The sequence below is a fragment of the Phaethon lepturus genome, unplaced genomic scaffold, assembly GCF_000687285.1.
Source record: "Phaethon lepturus isolate BGI_N335 unplaced genomic scaffold, ASM68728v1 scaffold48673, whole genome shotgun sequence".
NCBI classification, from domain to species: domain Eukaryota; kingdom Metazoa; phylum Chordata; class Aves; order Phaethontiformes; family Phaethontidae; genus Phaethon; species Phaethon lepturus.
In genome coordinates, this window is record NW_010532110.1 from 407 (window position 1) to 12,193 (window position 11,787).

At 49.6% G+C, this 11,787-nt stretch overlaps 1 protein-coding gene across 1 annotated transcript; it reads right to left on the reverse strand.

The window, feature by feature from the left end:
* Positions 1–4,291: 4,291 nt before the first annotated feature.
* On the reverse strand, positions 4,292–11,688 carry PDIA3 (protein disulfide isomerase family A, member 3; the record flags this gene model as incomplete). The annotated part of the gene is made up of 11 exons (XM_010284744.1): positions 4,292–4,701; positions 4,992–5,049; positions 5,570–5,649; positions 6,383–6,511; positions 7,397–7,505; positions 8,042–8,224; positions 8,772–8,897; positions 9,364–9,480; positions 9,951–10,080; positions 11,010–11,117; positions 11,571–11,688. Coding segments are annotated over 11 exons (1,278 nt in total), but the record flags the coding sequence as incomplete, so codon positions are not given.
* Positions 11,689–11,787: the final 99 nt, after the last annotated feature.

The following is an 11,787-nucleotide window of genomic DNA, read 5'->3' on the forward strand; positions in this document are numbered from 1 at the left end:
AAAATCACAGTCTGTGCCTGGGAAAGCAGCTGCCCACTGCTGCAGGAGTGTGTGTCCTTGGAAGGAGCCCTGCGGCAGAGCAGTTGTTGATCTGGCTATGCTTGGCTATGGTCAGTGGGGTGTCGAGGGTGGCACTGGCCTTAGTGACAGTGGGTGCTGAGCTTCCGCTCCCTGCCAGGCTGGGGTTTGATGGCTGCAGGGCCCCTGCTCTCCCTGTGAGGGGGTATGGCAGCTGCTCACCACGGCTGGGCATCAGCTCCGCATGTCTGGGAGTCTCAGGCTGCACCAGTGAGCAGGAGGCACAAGCAGCTCTGGGAGAGCTGTACAATGTCCCTGTCCTGTCAGCTGGGGGGGCAGCCATGGCAGGCTTGGGGTACAGGGGCTCAGGGAGCTGTGTGCCAGAACTGATGGAGGAGGAAAGCAGAACCTGGTGTGATTGTCCCTGGTGGGCATCAGCTCCGCATGTCTGGGAGTCTCAGGCTGCACCAGTGAGCAGGAGGCACAAGCAGCTCTGGGAGAGCTGTACAATGTCCCTGTCCTGTCAGCTGGGGGGGCAGCCATGGCAGGCTTGGGGTACAGGGGCTCAGGGAGCTGTGTGCCAGAACTGATGGAGGAGGAAAGCAGAACCTGGTGTGATTGTCCCTGGGGGCTGGTGCCATTCTGTCCTGACATGTCCACAGGCAAAGGCATCACGGCCGGCATGACCACCCTGCCAGGGAAGGGCTCTGCCTGCCATGTCCTTGAGAACAGGAACCACAGGCCTGCAACAGCCAGCCCCAGGCCTTCTGTTCAAAGCCTGGTTCAGCCCCGGGCCCTGCGGCCACATTGCACGCACGATCTCCTGCAGTGGCTGGAGAGGATGCCAGTGGGCAGGCCAGTGGCACTGGAGAAGGTGAGGGGTGCCAGCTGCGGCACCTGCTTGGGTGCGGGAGCACTGCAGTACACCCTCCCTGCTGCACTCCCGCCAGGCTGCGGAGCTGGATCCCACTGCCTGCTGCTATGGCCTGAAGGGGACCGTGGCAGGCCTGGTGCAGGAGGACTGGCCAGGGAACACGGCCCAGGAGCGACAGCAGGCTGCCCTGCTGCAGTGCAGGTAGAGTGGAGGCCCTGGGGCAAACAGCAATGAGAGGAGCGGGGTCTGGGAGTGCTTGATTGCTGCTGGGGTCTGGCCACGGGCTTGCTGCATTCATGCCCAGGTACCTGGCACCCTTTGGGCAAGACTGGACCCACCCTCTGCTGCCCTGGCACTTGTTGGGCAACACTTTTCCCAGCCTTGGTCTCTGGTCTCCGCTGTCTCTCATGCCCCAGGAGCCAGGACCACAGACCCTCTGCCCCATCCTTCCTGGTGCCTCTGCAGCAGCCCCTGGAGCACGGCTCCCTTCAGGCCACTGGCAGAAACCTTCTGGGTGTGGTAAGTGCTTGTGGGCTCCAGCAGCAGAAGGCCCCTGGGTGTGCGTGGGGAGAGCCCAGATCAGTGTAGCTGCTTCCCAAAGGTATCAGGCTTCTTCCTCTCTGCACCTCTTTACCAGCAAAGTCCTCCTTTGCCCCCCAGCCCAAACACTCCAGGGGGTCTGGACTCTACCCCTGACTTGTGTCCCAGCCACCCCTGTGTCCAGTGCAGCAGTGGCAGGGGGGCTGGCCCAGCTGTGACCCCCAGCACAACCCAAAGCACAGAGCATGCCTGAGCACTGACACAAAGTGAGGGATGCAGTGGCTGCGGCAGAATGAGTTTGTCTTTCGGAAGTGCCTGGCACTGCTGGACTTCTCAGATCCAAGAGCCAGCAAGAGGTCCCAGGCCCTGGTGTCCGATCCTGGCTCACAAGAGTGGCACCGGAGCTGCCCACAGATGCTTAACATGTGGCTCCCAGGAGCATGGGGCCAGCAGCAAGCTGGGCCTCTAATCCCCCAGCAGCCATGCTGGGGAGATGGAGAGCCAGGAGAGCGAGGAGGCAGGCAATGACTGGGAGGAGAGTGCTCCGTGCCCAGAGGAGTACCTCTCTGTCCACAGAGGTGAGGGGCTGCCAGGGACACAGCCACAGGGTGCATGGCCCTCCCAGCTCATGCAGCAAAAGCTGGACCAGACCCCAGGCTGCCCTGGGAGGAAGTGGGTGGCCCAGAACAGGACTCCTGGCAAGCAGGGAGGCTTTGGCCCAGGGGCCAAGGCAAACATGGGGACAGTGCAAGCCTGGGTGAACTGCCCAGCCTCATGGCCTGGGGCCATCTCTGCTGCAGCTGCATGTCTAGGCAGGGCAGCCCCTGGGCCTTGCACACCACCATCCCCCAGGGCTCCCTGAAAGGCCCCTGGGATCTCCCTGGTGGGCCAGGGGCTCTATGCCTGTCAGAGCCATGTGACTGCAAGCTTGGCTTTGGGGAAGGGGCCTTCCAGCAAGCCCGGGGGCAGGACAGGTTCTGGCAGAGGTGGAGGAGACATGTTCCAGAAGAGCTTTACCTCATGATCTTCTGCTCCTTGCCAGATACCAGGTCCCAGGCTAGCAGCAACTCCTTAGCAGAGATCCCGAATTACCTGCAGCAAGAAAGCTTGGCACTCACTGCACAGGGCTCCCTTGCTTAGTGTAATTTGGCCCAGCCCAACAACATCAGGTGGGCTGAGCCTCACCAACTGCAGCAGCAAAAGGGCTACAAGCCAGGCCCCGAGCACAGCAGGGTCACAGCCCTGCCTGCTTGCTGCCCCTCAGGCCAAGGGCCTCGGCAAGATGACGTAGCACTGCCAGCCCCCTGCCCCACCGAGAGCAAGACCTCTGCTCTGCTGAACAAGCTTCTCCTGGTTGCTGCAGGAAATACCATACCATCTACTCAGTGGAGCAGCGCAGAGCTCATGAGGCAGCATTTAGTACAGACTACACTGAGCAAGTACCGCTATCTGCACACTCGCATTGGTAATGTGAGCTGGAAATTTCATTCAACGGGGAGCCAAAATGAAGATGTTGAAACAAGAAACAGGGGAATGCAAGACAAGTGAGAGACTTGGGGCATGATACAGCCATGCTCCGGTTCTCATCCGCTTCTTTTGGGTTTCAGGCACTTGAAGCTACAATTGTGCATGAGTACAGCCACTTAAAGAAGGTGAGGCTGGATGCAGGGCAGGGACTGGGCTCCCTCCCAGATCCATATATATATTTCCGCCCCCCCCCCTCCAGACTTATCTTAGCTACCAGCAGAAGAATCACTGTGAATACCTACACCAGAAGCTGTCTCACACCAAAAGCCTGATTCTACAGTTTGAAGGAAGCGGGAAGCTCCTAGGCAAACCACTGCTGCAATTCTTTTTCCCTTGCTTAGCCAGGACTGTCCCTGAAGTGTGGAGCAAACACCCCTGAAAGGGTGTTAGATTAAGGGTAAGATTCAGGAGTGCCTGTTGCTGTCAGTGCCCCACAGCTCAAGTGTGGCTACTGCACAGGACAGCTGCTGGGCTGCTGTTAGAAGCAAGCTGCTCCAGCTGCCCTGTGTTGCCTGGGGCCAGCTGGAGGGCAGGAGGCCTTGGCTGGAGAGGAGAGGCAGAGCCAGGCACTCAAGAGACCCTTTGCTGAGGTCTGAGCCACCAGTGGTAGATGTTACTTAAACCTTTGGGTACTGGCTGCTCTCTCACATGGTTGGGCCACCTTTCCAAGCAGAGCTCTTGCTGAAAGCAAGGCCCATGTCAATCATGTTTGCTCAGTTAAACTAGGAATCCTTCCTCAGATGTCTGTCCTCAACTGAAATCTCATTAGCTTCAGTGTAATTAACTGGTCTTAACTGTCCTAGCCACACACAAGCTGCAGAGAAGCCTACTGGCTGTGAGAAACACCCTCAGCACTGGCCCCACCTGTTTCAATAAGAGTATGTAGTTAGTAGCACTCCTCCCTACACTTGACTACTTTTCACCAGCTTAAAAGCTCATTTATTGCTGCTGCTTATATGCTGCTGAACAAGCCCTTTGCTCTGTATGCCTGCACTTGTCTAGATCCAACAGTCACATTATGTAGTGCATACCTCTCAACTCACCAAGGCAGCACACAGACAGCAGAAGTATTTGTGAATAGAATCCCCTAGGCCCAAATCTGCATACGTGTAGCACCTGAATGAAGCACAGCACATCGGGACAGTTGCTGCTACTACGGTCTGGACAGACTCTCATTAGCCAAAGGAGAACAGGCTAAAGGCTGAGGTTAAGATCTAGAAACACACTTCTAAAGGTTTGCTGAAGGAAACTAGACTCGCAGTAGGAAGTTGCTGCCTACAAAGAGCAGGATGCTGGTGATAGGTTCAACAGGTCTCCATTGGACAGGGACACTTGGTCTTAAGGGGGTCATTTTATTGTTTCACTTCTCCAAATGTACAAAAAAAATTAGAAAATAACCCTACCTCCCACCCCCTCCCAAACCACAAAACAAACCAGTCTGGGGAGCCCCACAACAGTGCAGCTAAGAGACGGCAGGAAATTAAAACAGAACTAGATACAGCAGCTGGGTCCCCTCAGCCCACATGGTCACTGGCTCTCCACAACCCAGAACTGGCCCCAGTCTGCCCAGTGCTTCCCCAATTCACACAGAGCTCATCCTCACAAGATGGTGAGTGGGTACTTTACAAATCCTCCTTCACCTTCTTCTTGGATTTCTTGGTTTTATCTTCCTCCTGCAGCACGGGAGTGTTGGTTGCCTCCCGCTTCAAGTAGCTAATGAAGTCACTCACTTCTCTGCCACCCTGCAGAAAGCACAAGACAGTAAGGCAGTGCCTGTACTCCCCGTGGGCTTCCCCTTGGCTGGGAGGGGGAGTTCAGGTGCCAGGCCAGACCAAAGTGACTGCAAGCAGAGCTCTCCCCCATGGGTCTGCAGCACACATGCAAACATTCCCAGCAGGTACCACCAGGTGTGTTCCCAGGGTAACTACTGGGACAGCGTGCCACCTGCAACTCCAGAGAGGCTTGGCATTATTTAGACACCTGGATGCTACTTCTCTTCTTTACAAAGCAGTGAGAGCAGTAAAATACTCACCTCATACTTCTTTGGACTTTGCTTCTTGCCAGCTGGAGCAAAATAGATGGTGGGGAAGCTGTGGAGAAAGGAGAGACATCCGAGCTCCTAATGTGCTTTTTTCAGACCAGCAGGCTAGCCCTCCAAGGGACTTGTGCCCTGCATTCCTCTGGTTTAACACAGTAATGGCTTCAGCAGCTCTTATGCCAGCAGGTGTGGCCTCCAAAAGCCTGGCCATGTCCACAGAGTTGGCTGAGCTCAAATATGTCCAAGTTTGCTAGCTAAACTGTTTTCAGAAAAGCGAGCCCAGCATTGTTTTTATGCTGCCAAGAACAGAATCACAGCAGATGCAAAAGCAGCAAGTCAGGGCTCCAGGCATAGCCAGGACACCAGAATCCCAGAGAAGCAAGGCAGATGAATGTCTTTTGTATTCACTCTTCATTTCTTCACTGTAAGCAAATGCCTAGCAATCGCACACCAATTGCCCCCACCCATCCTCCCCATGAGACTCTTTCAGCTCTTCTGTTGTGGTTGCTGGTCAGAGACAGAAGCCTGAACTCACCCACTGACATGGTGATGTAACAACAGTTAAGACCTACCCTCTGACTTCATATGGAGAAGGCACATCGTTGGCTGTAGCATCCATTTTGGCAATGATGATATTGGGGTCTTTACTGAGCTGTGGGTAGAAAGAGCTTATTAGTAATCAATCCATAGTAATTAACACCAGGAACTCATTGGTCAACATCATCTAAGATACTGATGTCAGAGCACAGTGCACACAGTATGCTAAAAGGTGAGCAAATTTCTTCTGAGCTGTTTTCTTCTGTACAGGGGCACAGGGAACAGAGTCCCTCTTCGGCCAGCTGTAACCAGCACACATCTACTAGTAGTACCTGCTGAATTGGTCTCGTATAACTTCTGGAGGATGCTTAGTCCAGAGCAACTGCTTACCTTCCATCTTAGAAAGCGAGCTGTGAGGATATGCAGTGCTCAGGAAGGAGGGGTGCCTGACAGCCAAATAGCAAAATGCTGGTCAAATCTGGGAGAACAGATTTATTTACTCCACTCATGAAAGTATGCAGGGTAGTGTTATCCTTCACGAGATGGAAAACTATAGTCAGGTAGAGGGAAAAGACCCAAAAAGGAACTTCACCAGTTAAGGCTAGTCACTGAATCAGGGAATATTTATGTGCCACAGCAAAGGGTGCAGGCTAAACCTACTAGTGTGGTTGCTACCATGCTCCAGATCCTGCTCATGAACTTTGCATTCACAGGAGATGCCAAAACTCATAGTCCTCAGGAAGGCACAATTATGCTCTGTTATCATAAAGGCTGGACAGACAGAACCTGCAGAATTGTTTAGCGCTGCAAAATTCTAGTTTGCATCTGCAACAGAATCCCAGACCTACCTTCTCCCCCAATTCTTTGTATTTGGGCTCCAGATTCTTGCAATGGCCACACCAGGGTGCATAAAACTCTATCAGGACATCTTTGTCATCTGCATTAACGATTTCATCAAAGTTCTCAGCAACCACCACCTGATAATGTTTGATCGGACAAGTTAGTTTTTTCTCAGTCAAGAGTGAGGCTGTAACATGACATGCTCCATACACTCTGCCCAAGAAAACCTGGCCCTCCCACAGTAAGCAGTAAGTCATGCTGCACTTAAACACCAAGCAGCAAAATGACCAAATACGCAACTCTTCACCAAGCTGTAACATCCTGAACTTGCAGGTGGAAACTTGTCATAAGATACCAGCTCTACCTGCAAGTGAGGTTTGCATCTTGTGTCCTCACAGGAGTAGGAAAAATGATTTATTTTTAATGCCAGCAAGTTCCAAGCTGAGGAATCAGTTTAGCAAGACTGGCTGAGGCCATCCACACATAAACAAGCAATGATTTCCACTCCCTTACAAGGCCCTCATCATAAAGCCAGGCCATGGAATGCTTTCATTCCAGGCAGAATTTACTGGGAGGGATGAAAGGTAGGAGTTATACAACCTCCAGCGGTGATGAAATGAACACAGAACTCATTAGAAATAGTGCAGTCATGACCAACTTGAAAGCTATGCCACGAGGGAGCACAAGCCAGGACAGCAGCCCTTTGCATAATGCCTGTAAGTCTGGATGATCCTGCACTTGTAGAGCACATCACTGGTGTGCTCAAGCAGCAGTTACTATGCTGAGAGAACAGAATGGAATCTGCAATTCCATTGAAACTGCAAGCTGAATTTCTCCCTTGACTCAAAACTACAATATGAGGGAGTGAATTATTCTTCCATCTATCACAGCAGAGGCTTCTCAAGATGCCACAACACAGCACTCGCAGCATGGGATACTGGCATATGACTAGAAGCTGCTGCTGAACAGTGTCTCTTCATCCACTGGCAGGAGCTGCTGCATACGCTCGATACAGCACTCACCTTCACAGGGCCATCATTGCTTTCAGGGACAGGCTCCGATTTCAGATACTTTTTCAAGTTTCCATCGAAGTAATCTTGCAGGAATCTCTCCAGAGCCTTTCCATCACGACTGAAAGTGAAGTGACGTTTTACAGCGATCACCACACATACAGGATGAGAGGAATACTTTCAAGGCTGATTTAAGCTCCTTCCACCCACAGAACAGATGCCACCTGCATCTTCCAGAGCACTAGTCTGGGGCTGGCTTATAAGAACCCCAACAAGTGCAAAGATGCCCTTAAGAGTTTTGACAAGAAGCTGGATGCACACCCCATTCTATGTTTTAGGCCTTCCAACACACTTAAGTTTCTTTTCTCAAAAAGAAGGGTACAACTATTTCCTCTGCCCTTTAATGCATGTTAGTTCCTAGCCAGACACTTAAATATTTCAATTAAACTCTCTAGTTTTTATAACAGGAGGGGCTGCAAGCTCTCTAGAGGGCAGAAAAAACACGTGTAGGAACCATTTTGACACAGCGATCATTTCTTCTGGCTGGAACATCCAGCCTTCCTGTTTCCTCCAAGCTAAAGTAGTACAATCTGGTCACAGACCACCAGACCCAAGTCTATCAAGTGAGAGGCAACACTGTTAAGTTCAAAAACTTACGAAAATTCTTCCTGCATGACGTATTTATCTCCTTTAGCGGTTCTGATGGCAACAACCGGAGCCTCACCCACGCTGCTGTCTAGACCAAACTCTGAAAGCTCATGGCCAAAGGTTTTCCGACTAGCAACAGCAAAAGATAGTTTGTGGCCAGCATCCAAGAACTTCTTTGCAATCATCATAACTCTGGAGGAAAAAAAACAAACAAAAACCACACAACCTAAAACATGATTCCTTGGAACATTATCTTCCACATGACATAACGCTGTTCAAGTTGAAGTACACACTGGACAAGGAATTCAGTGGCACATATCCTGCATAGGTAAGTCCTATAGAGATGGTGTTGAGAAGCAGAGGAGTAAGCCTGTGTCTACTGTGAATTGAGGCCTGTGCAAAATGTTTCATCCTCCACACCTGTCAGCATGACCACCAGGGTCTCAGGCACTGGGGAATACAAAGGATAGAATCCCAGACAAGTTTGTGTTTAAGGTCTAAGGACTACAGGTCCAAAAGCAAGCAGATGGGGTTTCAAAGGATACACATATTGCATGCTTTGGGCTCTGCAGGCAGCAGCCACCCCAATAGTTCCAGTTAGAAACTCAGCTGGAAGCTTTCCTGGAGAGAAAAATTCACATATGAACAATAGGAGAAGCTTTGTAAAACTGAGCTATGGAACAGCACCCAATGCAGGGAACAAGTGAGAGAAGCTGATTTAACCCCCGCCGCTGTGTACCTGTTGCGCCAGTAGTTGGAGCCCTTTGCATTCTTCTCATAGTCCACATCATAGTATGCCACCAACAAGTCCTTCCCCTGGATCAAGTCTTTGTTGTCTTCAGTCATGTGTGGGCAGATGCCAAAGCTATCAATGAGACAGATATTAGCAGCTTCAGTTTCACGGCCCAGAACCCATCACCTCCCAGGAATGGGCTTGATGCAGCACACTCATTTCTCACCCAAGAATGTTAAATGCCAGTAATCAATAAGACCCAAGGAAGAAATGCTTTGCTCGTTCATGTGTCATGTTATTCTAAGTTAAATCTTCATCTCCAGCCATGTCAGTGGCTGTAGCTGACCTGAATAAGGCCAAACCTGGCATACTTCTCAGGAAGTTCAGTTTTTAAGCAGAAGTGTGGTTGTTAGAATATGGAGAGTAAATGACAAGATTTCCAGAAAAAAGGTGGTCCCCAAAGGAGACACTGCAGGCCAGACAGCTCTTTTGGACACTAAGCACGAAATGGCAGCAATGCCAGTTACAGAAAACAAGTTGTCAGGGCCAAATCCAACTGGGGCCAGTCTATCATGTTCTCTGGTGAGGAATCACTCACATGTTCTCTTGGAGGAATTTCTTGATCTTTCCACTGGTGATTTTGTCTTCTGTGTACTTGATGGAGCTGTCCTCAAACTTGTTTGTCAGGCGTGGAGGACGGAATAAGACTATACCCCTGAGGGAAAGCATTAATTACTTTAAAGTATCCCTGGGTTTCCAAGGATGGCAGATAGCTGAGGTTAAGAACACAGTCTCCAGTGACTATCCCCATTCACAGTTCATAGCTTCAGCAAGACTGTCTAGTTTCTTGGTGGCACTACTGCATTAGATCTACCTGTCAGACCATTCTCCATTATTCAGACAGGCTGCAATGAGAAACAAAAACACCTCACTAAAACAATGGGGAAGCAAAACACCTCTGTTGAGGCACCTCCCACCCAGAGGCAGACAATAACCCTCCAGAGCCTCCAACCACTTGTACCTTTCTATCTCAACTCCAAAGAGATAAAAAAAGATATGCCACTGGCAGCTGGGGAAGAAACAAGACCTTAAGCTATGTTAATGATTCACTTTCTAAACAACTGGAATCCATGAATTTTTTACAGATGTCTCAATAACAAGAAATCCTTGTATTAAACAACTTACTCTCCATCTTCCTCATACTTCTGCACCAGTTGGTCCTCACTGGTATGTGCAAAACGGTAGTTATCTCTCAGGTTGTTGGCAGCTTTCATGAATTCTGAATAAGCATCACCAGATGCATCTCCAAAGAAGCCTGCAGCAGAAAGACAGATGGTGACCCCAAACCAACTCAGCAGCAGTCACTGTGCAGCCCTCATAATTTATCTCTACAATGCACTGAAAGATCACTTCTGAATCAAGTACGCCAATGCATGCTCAGGCCTTCATCTTTGACAGCTTCTCTCCCATTTTTATTGGAACCTTTCTGTATTCCACTCCTTCCACCAGCAGAAAGTTACTCAAGAGTCTGCCCAGCTTAGTCACTCAGCCAAAAGACAGTTGTCCTCTGAGCACTAAGATACCATTTCTAACCACATGACACTACTAGTGATATCAACTACCAATGATACTTAACAGAAATAAGTTTAGGAATGCTGATCAATACTCATCCAGTTACACTTGTAAGATGGCACCTGATCTGCACAAAGGAAGGCTGCTATTGCCACTTGTAAACTGTGATCAAATCATATGATGTTGACAGCCTACCAGTACCATGAGATAGCATCCAAATGTACTTTCTAGCAATCCAAAGCTACCTGTTGTCAGCCAGACAAAAGAGCAACAAGCTTTAAAAAAGACATGCTATGGTTCCAGGAGGTCTGAAAGACACTAAAAAAAAAAATCACAGGGAAAAAAAGAAAGAGTTGGAAGGAATCCTCAGAGGTCATAGAGTCCAACCTCCTGCTCAAAGCAGGACCAGCTTCAAAGTCAGATCAGGTTGCTCAGAGCTTTGTCCAACTGAGTTTTGAAAAATCTCCCAGACTGAATGTTTCGAAATCCCTCTGGGCACATGTTCCAGTGCTTTACTGTTCTCATTATGAAAAAGTTTTTTCCTCACGTCCAGCTGGAATTTCTCTTGCTACAGCTTGTGATACTGCTCCTTATCCTTTCACAGTATATTCCCCAAGACATCTCTCAGCACTAAGTGTCCACTCATTTCAGTGCTGCACTGCACCTACTCACCCACCACAGAAGCATCTTTATCACCAATGAATTTCTCAAAATCAGCCACAGAATTGAGAGCCACTGAAGCAGGTCCTGCCTGTTTCTTGAGATGACTGACAATCCCATCTTAGAAGAAAAGTTAAATGATTAAAGGGATCAACACAAAGTTCCACAACACATTCTTCAAGCTTCCTAAAACAAAAAATTGTTTCTGCAGAATCCATACACCTCTCCCATACAAGAAATATGATGTGAATTGGAAAGCTATCACCAGGTTCACATAGCAACCTTCTAGCATTTTCCAGCTACTGGACATCAAGGGTACTAGGAGTTAAAGATAATGTGGAAACCTTCACCTTTAAAAGAGAGCTTTAAGGGATACTAAACATCCGGGGCTCTGCCAGCACAAAGAGTTCTGGAAAGGGCAAGGGAGGTGTGTGTGTGTATGTGTGTGTAGGTAGGTGGGAACCTTCTTTATATCCCTCAACACATGTAACACCCCCGACACAAGTCTATTATATGTGGGTCTGCCTACCAGCACCATACTGGCAAGCCAGATGCTAGCTGACAAGCTCTTACCTGCTGTCCTGGGCCCATCGTAGGTTCCCGCCTCTTCTCCATCTCGAAAAATTTTTAACGTGGGATATCCACTGACTCCATACTTATTACAGGTGTTTGAGTTTGCTGTACAGTCAACCTAAAGAAAGAGGAACATCGCTATTCGGTGACCTAGCCACCTGTACCCACAAAAGAAAGTGGCTTTGCTGTTGCCCATATTATCACATATATATTATTA